We start from the raw sequence: 15923 nt of genomic DNA on the forward strand, positions 1-15923 counted from the left end.
AACCCACGCGGACACGGGGAGAACATGCAAACTCCACACAGAAAGGCCCTCGCCGGCCCCGGGGCTCGAACCCAGGACCTTCTTGCTGTGAGGCGACAGCGCTAACCACTACACCACCGTGCCGCCCTACTGAAACTCACATAAAGAAAAAAGAAATAAAGAAAAAAAACAAATAAATGTATAATTTTGAATTACTTTCTCATGTTTAAATCACTTTGACTTTATCTTTGTTCTCTCCATAAAGTCTGTCAAGAAAAAGAACAAGCACAACAAGCAGAAGAAGCAGAAGCTAATTTGTACTGCAAACTGGGGACTCCATCAGAAAATGTGTATATGGGTGTGACGACCAAGTGGACTCCAGAACACAATAAAGGTAATATAGATAAAATACAAATGTACTTATTTATACAAAAAAGTGTAAAAAATAGAGAGAGAACAGAAACCATGGATCATCAGCAAAACTGAAATTTGTCTATTATATATTTACAGTGGATATAAAAAGTGTACACATCCCGTTAAAATGATCGGTTTTTCTGATGTAAAAAAATGAGACCACGATAAATAATTTAAAAAATTTTCTCACCTTTAATGTGACCTATAACCTGTACAATTCAATTGAAAAACAAACAAATCTGTTTGGAGAAAAAACATAAAAATAAATAACATACAATAAGCTGGTTGCAGGTGGCAGCACAGTGGTGTAGTGGTTAGCGCTGTCACCTCACAGCGAGAAGGTCTGGGTTCGAGCCCTGTGGCCGACAAGGGCCTTTCTGTGTGGAGTTTGCATGTTCTCCCCGTGTCCGCGTGGGTTTCCTCCGGGTGCTCTGGTTTCCCCCACAGTCCAAAGACATGCAGGTTAGGTTAACTGGTGACTCTAAATTGACCGTAGGTGTGAATGTGAGTGTGAATGGTTGTCTGTGTCTATGTGCCAGCCCTGTGATGACCTGGCGACTTGTCCAGGGTGTACCCCGCCTTTCGCCCGTAGTCAGCTGGGATAGGCTCCAGCTTGCCTGTGACTCTGTAGAACAGGATAAAGCAGCTAGAGATAATGAGATGAGATGAAGCTGGTTGAATAAGTGTGCACACCCTTAAACTAATACTTTGTTGAAGCACCTTTTGATTTAATTACAGCATTCAGTCTTTTTGGGTCGGAGTCTATCAGCCTGCCACATCTAGACTTGGTAATATTTGCCCACTCTTCCTTGCAAAAGCGCTCCAAATCTGTCAGATTGCGAGGCCATCTCTTGTGCACAGCCCTCTTACGCGTAATTAACGTTTTTTATTTTTTGTTTTTCCCCCAAACAGATTTGTTTGTTTTTCAATTGAATTGTACAGGTTATAGATCACATTAAAGGTGGGAAAAGTTTTTAAATTATTTATCGTGGTCTCATTTTTTTTTTTACATCAGAAAAACTGATCATTTTAATGGGGTGTGTACACTTCATATCCACTGTAGGCTAAATGTGATGCCATAACAAATCTTATTTCTCTTAAAAACAAATGTGTCATGTTTCAGGGAAAGATTTGAGATTTGAGATAAAGTGCACTTAATTTAATTGTTTTAAGACTCTAATGCCTTGTATACTGACCTATAATTGGGCAACAACTTCCGGGCATAAATACAAACAGTGTTTATTCCACAGTATAGCAGTAGGCCATTTACACATTCTGCTGCTAAAATTAAATCAGTATATGCATTTGAAGCCTTTACAAGTGCAAGAGTAATGCCAAACACAGACTGATGCCAAATTAATGGCTTACTTTTAAAAAAAAAAATACACATAAAACCAACCAACCAACCAACCAACCAACAAGCAAACACCCTTCTCCCCCCAGCTGCATACACCAGTGTTGTAGTCAAGTCACTAAACCTTGAGTCCAAGTCCAATCTCGAGTCCCCAGTGTTCCAGTCCAAGTCAAGTCCAAGTCATAAAAAAAATTTCAATTCGAGTCCAAGTCGAGTCTGAGAACAAGACTCCAACCGCACCATTTGACATTGGCTGTTTTAGCGCCATTAACATTAGTTTGTTCCTGAACATGACATATGAACAGGTGAATGTGCTTCTCTTTATCAGGGAGTGTGAAGTATTCTGTCAGAGATGGCTGGGAGACGGGTGTAAGTGCAGAAGGTGTGTTTATTAATACAAGTGAAGAGGGTAAACAATCCAGAACGACAGGCAAAATCATAAAACAGTGAAACAGACAATAGGTTAAGTGAGGCACAAACCGGCTATCATAGACTCGGCAGGATCAAAGACGAGAAGCAGGAAATCAGGGATCAAGAAAACAAACAAGGAAATAAGGCTCGGTAATGTATCAGCAATGCAACTCAATACTTCACAAATTAAGTGTGTTTTCATAGTTTTTATATAGGTGTGCCGATTGCGCCTTAATCCTGTGCAGGTGCGAGTCATTTACAGTACACGCGAGAGTCCGCTCGGCACGTGCGCTGTCTGGAGCGCGCCCGAGAGTCTATCTGATGCACACACCAAGGCGTGCAAGTGTGACACTCTTGGATGAAATTAGTACAAAAATTAATGTAGGTATAAATATCTTATGCCAAATTATGATGGCATGTTACAAAAAATAAAGAAAAAAATCCAAGTCCTCGTCTCCAATTTACGAGTCTGAATGCAGTTAATGCATGAGTCCGAGTCATCAGTGCTCAAATCCAAGTCGAGTCATGAGTCCTTAAAATTAGGGCATGAGTTGGACTCGAGTACCACAAGCCTGGAATCAAGCTGCATAATTGGCAATGAAATGTAGACGAACCAAATTTTTCTTTTTGTATTAAACTAGATGTATTTCCGAGACATAACGTTTGGCTATAAATCCATGTTAAATTCACATTGAAAACAAGATGAGTGGTGAACATGTGCAACAAAAGGTGCATGAAAGTGTTCTCAAAAAATGGGTGTAACAAAGTTTAATACACACCTTAACATTATAGGGAAAGAAGCGTCTGTTTTCCCTGATTACAGAAGAAAAAACAAGATTTTGAACAATAGGATCTGCAAAATTCTTGCAAACTTTTATTCATTTGTTCAGTTCTCTCTCTGGTATCTGGTTATTTAGCACAAATCTTTTAGCACAAATCTGAAGTCTTTTAGCACAAGTTCTATAGTCTCTTAGCACAACTCTAAGTACTGTAGGTGCAGTTGGTAATTAAGTGATCAATCTCATTAAATCAGTCTCATTAAATCATTGAATCAGTCTCACTGAATCATTCTTATTGAATCAGTCTCACTGAATCGTTCCATTAATTTTGATGGTTAATAATAAATTACCAAACAGCTAAATTATCTCATCTCATTATCTCTAGCCGCTTTATCCTTCTACAGGGTCGCAGGCAAGCTGGAGCCTATCCCAGCTGACTACGGGCGAAAGGCAGGGTACACCCTGGACAAGTCGCCAGGTCATCACAGGGCTGACACATAGACACAGACAACCATTCACACTCACATTCACACCTACGGTCAATTTAGAGTCACCAGTTAACCTAACCTGCATGTCTTTGGACTGTGGGGGAAACCGGAGCACCCAGAGGAAACCCACGCGGACACGGGGAGAACATGCAAACTCCACACAGAAAGGCCCTCGCCAGCCCTGGGGCTCGAACCCAGGACCTTCTTGCTGTGAGGCGACAGCGCTAACCACTACACCACCGTGCAGCTAAATTATGGTATATTCCAAATTATTATGATCACTTACCGTATTACATAACTCATATGCACCTTTTAGAATTCTTTTAAGATTGGATGACTTCAGAGATAATTATTAGGCACAACAAATAAAGACACAATTTCAATAATAATGGAATTTATTATAACAAAGATAAAAATGGATAATAACAGTTGAAATCATTATATGCAAATATGATATGGTGTGTGTGTGTGAGAGAGAGGCCCTATGGTAAACAAAAGGTTAGCCTAGCTTGCTAACGAGATAAAAGAATTAGCTGTGTGGCTAGCTAAGATGTGTTTGTGGGTGTGAGGCCTTGTGACCACGTGGTATAGGCCTTGTGTAGCTAAGCTAAGACAAAGGAATGCTAGCTAAGGTGTGTTTATGAGTGGCCACGTGGCCTGATGAAGAGTTAGCCTGTGTGTGGCCTGAACAAAGAGTTAGCATGGATTGCTAGCTAAGACAAAGGAAAGCTAGCTAAGGTGTGTTTGTGAGGCCTGTGGAGGAGGGCCGCCACGTGTTCCCTTGAGACAATACCCTTAGCCCTGGATGCTAACGGGACAAAAGAATTAGCCGTAGGCTAATTTCACTAGCTTATACAGTACTGAATCCACTGAAATCCTGATGCAATCAAAATGTGTAATAAGGAAATCAAAATGTTAGTAAGGGATAGAGAAGCATGCACAGCCTATCTATTAAACAATTGACAGAACATAGAACAATTATGGAACACAAAATCAGTGTGCACACTTAAACAGTTCCTGAGTTTAAATTCACACTGCTTCATAAAAGCAAATTCCTAAGACTAGTTTTATGCCCAAAAATGCCAGTCTTACTTAGTTCAGTATCTCGTCTCTACGCGAGATTATGAGAAGATGTTCCGATACTTTTGGAGTTTCACCATTGTAGAGCACGTGAGTCGCTTCTGTAGAAAGCAGAGGATTTCTTGGTCTGACGCGTGGTCACTTGTGATCAAAAAGAGAGAGTCTCTGATCAGATAATGTGCACAGTTTTTGGTTAAAAAGGATCCAGTCACTTCTTAACTTTAAATTAAACTGCTTTTGTTAGGACTGGGACCGGCGGAGCGAGCAATCCTCCCTGTGTCCGTGTTGAATTCACGGTGCCAAAAGAGGAGGAGCTAGGAGTTTCCGGGTGGCTTATGCCTTCCTGGAGGATGTGACGTAGATGATCCCGCCCACGCGTGACGTAGGTCAACGCAGAAGTTGGCTGATGGGAAATGTAGTTTCTTAAAGAGACGGGCTGTTGTAGTTCTTAGACGGACTGTACCGGTACCTACAGTACTTTAGCACAACTCTGGATTATAGTCACAATTATCGAAAAAAAATACTCATCTTGATATAGGAAGGGGTTTATTATGATTGCTTAGGGACTGAAAACTGGAATTTCTGCTGCTGTGCATGTTAAGGATAAGTTGTTGATCTCTGAAATGTGGACTGAAAATCCAATTCTTTGGTGTCTTTGGATATTTGTAGTTAAGCCATAACAAACCTTGAATTGTGGCACCTTCAGAGATAACTTCTGTCACTTCTGATCATATCACAAATTCAACTGACTGTCAATAATTACGTGTTTGCCAGATTAATTAGCCAGGGGATTATGTCTCTTGCCTTGCTTGACAATATGTGCTTTGCTGACTAAGAAGCAACCAACAGTTGCGATATGTAAACAAATGAAAGAAACTTCCACTAAAGTATCCTAGAACGAATGGCAATTAAATTAATTGCAATATAAACATTCAGGAATGACAGAACAACCAAAATTAATATATCAATTGTTTATAATACGGCAATCGTGAAGGAAGAAGAGGATGATGAAGAAGAAGAGATTACGCTAAGATTTAAGGGTTGTTCAGAGGTGGACAGTAATGAAGTACATTTACTTGAGTACTGTACTTAAGTACACTTTTTGAGTATCTGTACTTTACTTGAGTATTTTTTTTAAACTTATAACTTTAACTTCACTACATTTGAAAGACAAATATCGTACTTTTTACTCCACTACATTTCTATCAAGGTCCTCGTTACTCGTTAGTATGAAGCAGCTTTGAAAGTGGATGTTTTTTTTCTTTTCTAAAACATGATTGGTTTTTTCGCAGGTGACACTGAGACAGCCTGTCAGTAATCACTAGGGTCACGTCACGTCCATAGACTGGATAAAATCAAGTTCAATGATTTCCTAGTAGCATTATTTAAACATGATCAGTTGATGGCAGAATGGAAGGAGGCGGTTCTTCTGGGGAATGCTCTGGGAAAAGGATTAAAGATTTGTTTCATTTTAAATGTTTGCTTTGTTTGCCTAAAATGAACCACATCATGGCCTCCAAAAACTTGCCGTCCAACCTGCAGAAGCATATGTAAATGTATGTAAACATTTTATTCCAAGAGAAAGCTTGCAATGAAGTTATCTGTGCTTTTAGAGCTTGCGATAACGTTGCAATAGCTATGCAGTCTGGTTAGTCAAATGACTTTCTAGGGATTTGCCCGCCAAGTAGCCATAGCCTTGTCCACGGCTAACATTAACACATAGCTACAGTAGTTAACTTGGACACTGTTAGTTAGCATATAAAAATGGAGTTACGCCAACATGAATAACATTAACTTATCTGAAGTCCTTTCAGAAATATGTTTTACCATAATCTTGCCAAATAAATGGAATGTAGAAATATTTCTTTTCAAGTAGCGTTAGCTACCTAATATGATTTCAAGTTTGAAAAGCGTTTGCTAGCATGTCAGGTGGAGCTTCACTGACTAGCTAGCTTAACATTAAACCACCATGATGGCACAGCATGTGTTCGTTTTGTGAATTCACATTTCTGTCTTTGGTAACATTAACATTGCAGCTTTTGTGACCTTGCATAATTACTATAGCTACTATGCATTTTTTTTTTACCAGTAGCAAAAGAGAAAAACTAGCGAGCATCTTATTGATGATTCTGCTTGGTTGTAAGTTGTGTTTAATTTTGTAACATTCTACCAGGTGTTTATTCTACAGGTTCTACAAGTTAGTCAGTAAATCCAGGTGGTTGCTTCAGAGGCATTAGGTTTTCTAAGTGTTGTGGCAATATTACAATGATGCATTGACAGAAAATGTACTTTTAATACTTAAGTATTTTTAAAAGCAAGTAATTCAGTATTTTAACTTAAGTAAAATTTGATTGTACAACTTTCACTTGTATCGGAGTAACATTTGACCAGTTCCCACTGGTCAAATGTTACTCCAATACAAGTGAAAGTTATATAGTCTGTACTTTGACTTAAGTAATGAAGTTGGGTACTTTGTCCACCGCTGGGGTTGTTTGATCATCATGACAAGTCTTGAAGCTGTAAAGTCTGTACTTTGACTTCAGTCATGAAGTTGGGTAATTTGTCCACCGCTGGGGTTGTTTGATCATCAAGACAAGTCTCGAAGCTGTAAAGTCTGTACTTTGACTTCAGTAATGAAGTTGGGTACTTTGTCCACCGCTGGGGTTGTTTGATCATCAAGACAAGTCTCAAAGCTGTGGCTAGTTTACAAGGAAATCGCTCGTTTGCGATCGGAATCTCGGCAACTTTCATAAAAAAATTCATCAAATATCTTTAAACATGATCAGTAAGAATTCATAATCAAGATTAAGTGTTCTTGGCTTTTGTGCTAAAGAAATTAGAGTTGTGCTAAGAGACTTTAGAACTTGTGTTAAAATACTTTAGACTTGTGCTAAAAGACATTTGTGCTAAATAACCGTAAACCCTCTCTCCATATGTACATATTGTTATGCTCAGTCTAGGGTGGGTGCGTGAACAAAAAGGGTGAGAGAGTACTGCCAGTAAAAATGGCCAGAAAGGGTCAGCATATTTGAAAGTATTTACTATATAATAGAAATGTGAACAAGGAAGAATAAAGAAAAAGCTAAGGCTTGTAAAGCTTGGAAGTTCACACAGAAAACTCTGGCTGTGAGCAGGTAGATCAAAAACAAGGCGTGCTCCCATAAAGCAGGCCTCATGTCTCAGGCCTACATCTCAGACCCTCACTCTGAACATGGCAAACACAGCTGTGACAACAACTGGAGTGTAACTTAGCTTAGTGTGGCATGGCTCCAATATAGCATAGCCTGACACAAAACTATGCCTTTTTTATTGGGTGGGACCCCACCCATGTGTCTGCTGGAAGAGCAAACACTTAGGTATCTTCTGCCCACAGGACATGCTGAAACATAACAGGGAAACACAAAGGAACAGATCAAAGCAAAACACTGGCAATATACACACAAGTAAACAGGGTTTCACACCTCTTCAGTGGTGGTTCTAGCTTGTATGTCACCCTGGGTGAACCCTCATTACCCAAAAAAGCATGTACCATTCTGCATTAACTGTAATTTTTATTTATATATATATATATATATATATATATATATATATATATATGCACACACACACACAGTGGTGCTTGAAAGTTTGTGAACCCTTTAGAATTTTCTATATTTCTGCATAAATATGACCTAAAACATCATCAGATTTTCACACAAGTCCTAAAAGTAGATTAAGAGAACCCAGTTAAAGAAAGGAGACCAAAATATTATACTTGGTCATTTATTTATTGAGGAAAATGATCCAATATTACATATCTGTGAGTGGCAAAAGTATGTGAACCTCGAGGATTAGCAGTTAATTTGAAGGTGAAATTAGAGTCAGGTGTTTCCAATCAATGGGATGACTATCAGGTGTGAGTGGGCACCCTGTTTTATTTAAAGAACAGGGATCTATCAAAGTCTGATCTTCACAACACATGTTTGTGGAAGTGTATCATGGCACAAACAAAGGAGATTTCTGAGGACCTCAGAAAAAGCGTTGTTGATGCTCATCAGGCTGGAAAAGGTTACAAAACCATCCCTAAAGAATTTGGACTCCACCAATACACAGTCAGACAGACTGTGTACAAATAGAGGAAATTCAAGACCATTGTTACCCTCCCCAGGAGTGGTCAACCAACAGACATCACTCCAAGAGCAAGGCATGTAATAGTCGGCGAGGTCACAAAGGACCACAAGGTAACTTCTAAGCAACTGAAGGCCTCTCTCACATTGGATAATGTAAATGGTCATGAGTCCACCATCAGGAGAACACTGAACAACAATGGTGTGCATGACAGGGTTGCAAGGAGAAAGCCACTGCTCTCCAAAAAGAACATTGCTGCTCATCTGCAGTTTGCTAAAGATCACGTGGACAATCCAGAAGGCTATTGGAAAAATGTTTTGTGGATGGATGAGACCAAAATAGAACTTTTTGGTTTAAATGAGAAGCGTTATGTTTGGAGAAAGGGAAACACTGCATTCCAGCATAAGAACCTTTTACCATCTGTGAAACATGGTGATGGTAGTATCATGGTTTGGGCCTGTTTTGCTGCATCTGGGTGAGGATGGCTTGCTATCATTGATGGAACAATGAATTCTAAATTATACCAACAAATTTGAAAGGAAAATGTCAGGAAATCTGTCCATGAACTGAATCTCAAGAGAAGGTGGGTCATGCAGCAAGACAATGACCCTAAGCACACAAGTCATTCTACCAAAGAATAGTTAAAGAAGAATAAAGTTAATGTTTTGGAATGGCCAAGTCAAAGTCCTGACCTTAATCCAATCAAAATGTTGTGGAAGGACCTGAAGCGAGCAGTTCATGTGAGGAAACCCACCAACATCCCAGAGTTGAAGCTATTCTGTACAGAGGAATGGGCTAAAATTCCTCCAAGCCGCTGTGCAGGACTGATCAACAGTTACCGGAAACATTTATTTGCAGTTATTGCTGCACAAGGGTGTCACACCAGATACTGCAAGCAAAGGTTCACATACTTTTGCCACTCACAGATATGTAATATTGGATCATTTTCCTCAATAAATAAATGACCAAGTATAATATTTTGGCCTTCTTTGTTTAACTGGGTTCTCTTTATCTACTTTTAGGACTTGTGTGAAAATCTGATGATGTTTTAGGTCATATTTATAAAGCATACGTCTTTAATAATAAAACAAAAACAACCCTAGAATCTGGTGCACAAGTTTTAATTTTCTTTGGGTTTTCTGAAATCAACACAGGGTCAAAAGTATACATACAGGGTTAAAAATATACATACAGCACACCTAATATTTGGGTAAAATGTCTCTTCACAAGATTCACCTTGACCAAACATTTTTGTTTACCATGAACAAGCTTCTGGCAGAATTCTGGTTGGATATTTCATGACTCTTCGTGGTAGAATTGGAAGAGTTCAATTAATTTTTTTTTCATGGCATGGACTCGACTTATAAGCACGGTCCATTATATTTTCAATAGGGTTGAAGTCTGGACTTGTTTTAAGCTTAATGTTAGCCTGCTTTATCCTCCACAACCAGCTCTTATGTGTGTTTGGGTTCACTGTCCTGTTGTAACTCCCAAGTCCCAAGTCATGTTGAAGTTTCTGATGGTTTATGCTGAAGAATTCTGAGGTAGTCCTCCTTCATTATTCCATCCATTTTGTGCAATGAACCAGTTCCACTGGCAGTAAAACAGCCCCAGAGCATGATAATCCTACCACCACCACCAGCTGGTACAGTGTCCCTCTGTACATGGTGGTCACTGTGGCCAAACAACTCAATCTTTGTCTCATCTGACCATACAGCTATCCTCCAGAAGGCTTTTTCTTTGTCCATGTGGTCAGCTTCAAACTTTAGTTAAGCTTGAAGATGTCAATTTTGGAGAAGGGGATTATTTCTTGTATAGCAGTCTCTTAGTCCATGGTGATCTGAACTGTAGACAGTGATCCATCAGCTTCCGATTCATGGCAGGGCTGTGCCATAGTGGTTCCCAGGTTGCTCCTGACCATCCAAACCAATTTCCTTTCAGCTGAGGGTGACAGTTTGGTTTTTCTTGAAGCAAAGTGGCTTGGCAAAGTGAGTACACCTCACAATAACTTGGATACCATTGTTTGAACTGATCTTGGAATTTGCAGTTGCTTAGAAATGGCTCTAAGAGACATTCCGGAGTTGTGTATATCTGCGATCCTCTTTCTCAGATCTGCACTGAGCTCCTTGGACTTTCCCATTTTACTGTGTGTCGGTCAATCCAATGAGTGTTGTAAACAAACCCTTTTTATGAAGGTACAGAGAAGCTACCAGCTGTAGTCAATCATGATCACTAACAGGAAGTTAAGAGACCTTGGCTTTGGCAAGATAAGAGACATTTTGGAAGTTTCAGCACCTCTGAATTAATAATCTAAATGAGCATATATACATTTTTTACCCTGTATGTATACTTTTGATCCTGTGTTGATTTCAAAAAACCCAAAGAAAATTAAAACTTGTGCACCAAATTCTAGTGTTTTTTTATTAATGATGTATGCTGTACAATCATTCTGCCACAGAAGAAAAATAGTTCAAAGAAATTACTGAAAGCCCAAATATTGCCATGACATTTATATCCAAGGTGACATGTCACTGTATGTAAACTTCTGTCCACAAAAAACAAAAACAAACTATATATATATATATATATATATATATATATATATGACTCACAGGGTGCTCCAAAATATTTCAGAAACAGCCCTGAATTTGCATTGAAATATTTCTTCTTTAGGCTGCTCCCATTCATTCAGGATCTGTTCGGCATATTTGATTTGGCATCGGTTTTACACCAGATGCCCTTCCTGATGCAACCCTCCCCAGTCTATCCAGGCTTGGGACTGGCACTAAGCATGCACTATCTTGCGCAACCCCAGTGGCTGGGTATTTTACCTAATCTGCATGTTTTTGAACTGTGGGGGAAACTAGAACACCTGGAGAAAACCCACGCAGACACAGGGAGAAAGAAAGACCCCCGTCAGCCACGAGGTTCGAACCTGGAACCTTCTTGCTGGGAGGCGACAGTGCGAACCATTACACCATTGTGCTGCCATGCATTGAAATACAGTAGCCTATGTAAGTCTGACGCCCAAAATACATTAGTTGCACAATTAAATAAACATGTCATTATGCACGATTTATCAAACTTTCAGAATAGCAACCAAATCCAATCGAGAATCTCTGGCAATATTTGAAAATTGTGGTCCACAAAAATCATCCACACACTCTCAACAACCTAGAGCAAATCTGCCAAAAAGAATGGGCAAAAATCACTCTCAAACAGTGTGCAAATCTGGTCGGAACCTACCCCAACAGACTTAAAGCTGTTATTGCACCAAAAGGTGGTTGTACTGTGTATTAGTCTAAAGGGATTGAATACTTATGCAAGCAGCATTTTTCATTTTTTTTAAAAAAGATCTGCTGACAAATAATGTATTTATTTATTAAAATTTACTTTGACAGCATTTTAGTTTGCAATAAAAATACTGGCTGGAACAATCTGTGTAAATATCAATTGTAATCTCGACAAATCTGATGACTTTTAAGTGGTTGAATACTTCGGCAAAGCACTATATATTAAAGAGAGAGTGAACAGTGAAGGTTGCACATTAAATCCCACTAAGTTGTATTGATTTTCACCATATACATTAAATGTATTAATTTCGGGCCCGACTTGGATGTGAAAGTGGCTGGGGAATTGAACCAACTAGAGGTGAAGGGTGAAAATGAAATGCACAGAACCACACACTACTAGCTTCATTTTTTTCTACACACATTGTTGAGCTAACTGTTTATTTCTGTTTATATTTAGATGTTTATGCGAAAGTTCACCTGTACAAGAGGATTTCTGCTGTTTTCTTCATTCTCTTTTTGCTCTTGCTGGCTGTGACTCTTGCTCTGACCATAAAGTGTAAGGAAAGCATTAGCAGTTACCAGGTTACTGACATGCTAACACTAAACTAGTGCTGCTATAAACAATAACAATAACAACAACAACAACAAAGCATATGATCAACATCAACCACACATGTATCTTTAATCTGGAGCAAAATAAAAAGAAAATACACCGATCAGCCATAACATTACCACTGACAGGTGAAGTGAATAATATCCTGATGAGGGGCCGCTGTGGTGACCCCTAATCGGGAGCAGCCAAAAGGAGGAGAAGACAGGTGAAGTGAATAACATTGATTATCTCATTACAATGGCACATGTCAAGGAGTGGGATATATTAAGCAACAAGTGAACAGTCAGTTCTTGAAGTTGATGTGTTGGAAGCAGGAAAAATGGGCAAGTGTAAGGATCTGAGTGACTTTGTCAAGTCAAAGAGTCCCATATACATTTTCATACCTAAGTTGGGGAATGCCTGTTAGAGAGCACACTCTGTCTAGGCCATCGGCATGGTGAGGTAGGGTGGCCAGTTCCTTTCCTCACCACCTTTAACTTCCTCAGTGTTTCCACCAGGTCCCCATTCACTGCTGGGTGGACAGGAGGCGAGCCCCAGATCACCGTCCGAGGCGAGGCTCGAACCGGGGACCGTTCACTTGGCGGTCAAGCGCTCTAACCACTTGGCCACTTCGCCTCGAGTGACAAATTCTGATGACTAGACGACTGGGTCTGAGCATCTCCAAAATGGCACATCTTGTGGGGTGTTCCTCATATGCAGTGGTTAGTACCTACCAAAAGTGGTCCAAGGAAGGACAACCTGTGAACCGGCGACAGGGTCATGGGTGTCAAAGGCTCATTGATTCCCATGGGGCACAAAGGCTAGCCCATATGGTCCAATCCCACAGAAGAGCTACTGTAGCACAAACTGCTGAAAAAGTTAAAACTGACACCTTTCTGTTTTAGCCAGCATTATCTTTTTCAGCAATTTGTGCTTCTGTGGGATTGGACCATATGAGCTAGCCTTCATGCCCCATGTGAATCAATGAGCCTTTGACACTCATGATCCTGTCACCAGTTCACCTGTTGTCCTTCCTTGGACCACTTACTAACCACTGCATATGAGGAACATCCCACAAGATGTGCCATTTTGGAGATGCTCTGACCCAGTCATCCAGCCATCACAATTTGGCCCTTGTCAAAGTCATTCAGATCCTTATGCTTGCCCATTTTTCCTGCTTCCAACACATCAACTTTGAGAACTGACTGTTCTCTTGCTGCCTAATATATCCCACCCATTGACAGGTGCCACTGTAATGAGATAATCAATGTTATTCATTTCACTTGTCATAGGTCATAATATTATGGCTGATCAGTGTATAATGGATATTAGCTTTCAATAATCACTTTATTCACACTGTCGAGGGTGGAATTGAGGTTGATGCCTGTCTTAAAGTACAGCATCAACACTTTGGTGTATAAATAGTTCTTATTTTGTACTATAACTATGAGGACAGTATATCTATTGAGTAATGGAAGCTTATGACCACCAATCTGGATAATGCAAAAACTGTAAAATATAAAATATGACCCAAAAATCCAAATTTTGCAAGAAATGAATATGTACAAAATTCATTAAAAAGGGAAAAATAAACAAACAAATAAAAAAAGAGACAACATATAGTACCCTTCAACAAATATTGGACCTGTCTTTATTATTATAACACAGCACGGTCTCAAGAACAAGCATGTATCAGTGCTTTTTGAACTTTTTTAACTACAATATTTGCCATTTTCCACCTTCTTTGGTGCCATGTTTGGTTAATTTTTGGTCTTGCCACTAGATACCACACAAATGAGACACCACTGTGCAACATTGAATATGATGGAAAAATGTCAGTTGATACTAAGAAGAAACCCATGTCAAAATAAGACAATTTTGAATAACTGGTGCTTTGTTTGTTATTCCAAATTTAAGCTAAAATGAAGAACTTTAAGCTGATGATTCTCAATTTTCTATTTGTCCTGTCAGATACAGAACAATTGCACTGTAAATATGTCAGGTCGCATATTGCATATTGGCTGTTGACTTCTCCATTTGACTGTGCTGTAGCTCCATTTGATTGATGAACTCTGGTGTGGCTTCTATATTGGCACCAAATATCTTGATAAGCATAACATTTGTGATGATTTTCTATAATATTACACTCTTTGGTAGTATGGCAGCAGAGACTGCCTTCGATACAAATATGTAGATATGAATAATAAGTTTTTTGTCTAAAATAGACCATTCATATTTTGTTGTACAATTGTTCTCTTGATGCCTAAACATCAGTATATGAAGTTCAGTCCAGCCAGAAGTGTCCACATCCCTCTCTTAAAGTGGAGAATAATTCCTCCTTAATACAAGGTAAAACACTATCACATCCTAACATTCACAATTGCCCTCGGTGCTGTTCACTTTTAGTGATTTCTTTATAATAACTCTTGATCATGCTGTTTTATTATTTGTGTGAATCCTTCATGTTTATTTGTATAATTTGTGTGCTGTGTATTAAAACCCATTGTTTTTCAGTTGTGCATAGGTGCACTGAGTGTGAGAAGGGCTGGGTGAGTTTTAAGGACACCTGCTACTTCATATCTAAGGATCGTCTAAGTTGGCAAGAGAGCAGGGAGAAGTGTCAGAAACAGGGTGGAGACCTGGTTGTCATCGACAATGAACCTCTGCAGGTCAATCAATCAATCAATCAATCAATCAATCAATCAGGCAAATTGAAACAGACATCACAGATGTATCAGAAAAAGCGTGGAGACCTGGTTGTCATTGACAATGAACATGTGCAGGTTAATCCATCCATCTAGCAATCAATCAGGCAAACTCAAAAAGACATCAGCATTAAAGACAGGTTAAAGCTGTATATCTTACTGCCACAAATTCTGTCTTTATTATTGTAGAATTATCTAACTAAAAAAGTTGCCATGCTGTACTGGATTGGGCTCCGTTATTCAGAAGATCAACAATGGAGGTGGATTAACAATAGCACACTAACCCAGAGGTGAGTCATCAGTGCTTATTTTCTTCTCACAATACTGCTGTTTGTTAGATAGTTTTGGTAGGTGGAGTGTTTCTTAAATCAGCAAAGCTGGTTGCCAAAGTAACATCCACTACAATTAGCATGGCTGCTGTGCTAAGAATTATCCACTACTCAAAATAACACATGGTCATTGGTGTTCCTATAATGGTAGAAATACGCATCTCCATCACTGAAGCCAACGTGATACAAACCTCGATGCATTGGCAACAATCTGATACATTATACATATAAAGCAATTACTAATGCAATATGATACAATTCACGCTATTGCGATGGAGTACGATACAACACGATTTGATTCAACACAATGCAGTTCAATGTGACATAATGCAATGCAAAAGAATATGATGCTATGCAATTCAATCTGGTAGCTCTTCCTCCTCCATGGTAAT

At 39.3% G+C, this 15923-nt stretch overlaps 1 protein-coding gene across 2 annotated transcripts in view; it reads left to right on the forward strand.

Annotated features, from left to right (window-relative positions):
• The window catches only part of LOC132886684 (natural killer cells antigen CD94-like), a 36845-nt gene that overhangs the window by 13941 nt on the left and 6981 nt on the right, over positions 1-15923 (forward strand). The window contains exons 3-7 of one of the 2 annotated variants that reach the window (XM_060921630.1): positions 245-373; positions 12363-12461; positions 14772-14846; positions 15012-15166; positions 15392-15492. In XM_060921630.1, the coding sequence (XP_060777613.1) occupies positions 245-373; positions 12363-12461; positions 14772-14846; positions 15012-15166; positions 15392-15492 (559 nt within the window). The remainder of the gene's footprint in view (positions 1-244; positions 374-12362; positions 12462-14771; positions 14847-15011; positions 15167-15391; positions 15493-15923) is intronic. The other variant, XM_060921631.1, reaches the window with a different exon arrangement.

This window comes from Neoarius graeffei, chromosome 5 (genome assembly GCF_027579695.1).
Source record: "Neoarius graeffei isolate fNeoGra1 chromosome 5, fNeoGra1.pri, whole genome shotgun sequence".
NCBI classification, from domain to species: domain Eukaryota; kingdom Metazoa; phylum Chordata; class Actinopteri; order Siluriformes; family Ariidae; genus Neoarius; species Neoarius graeffei.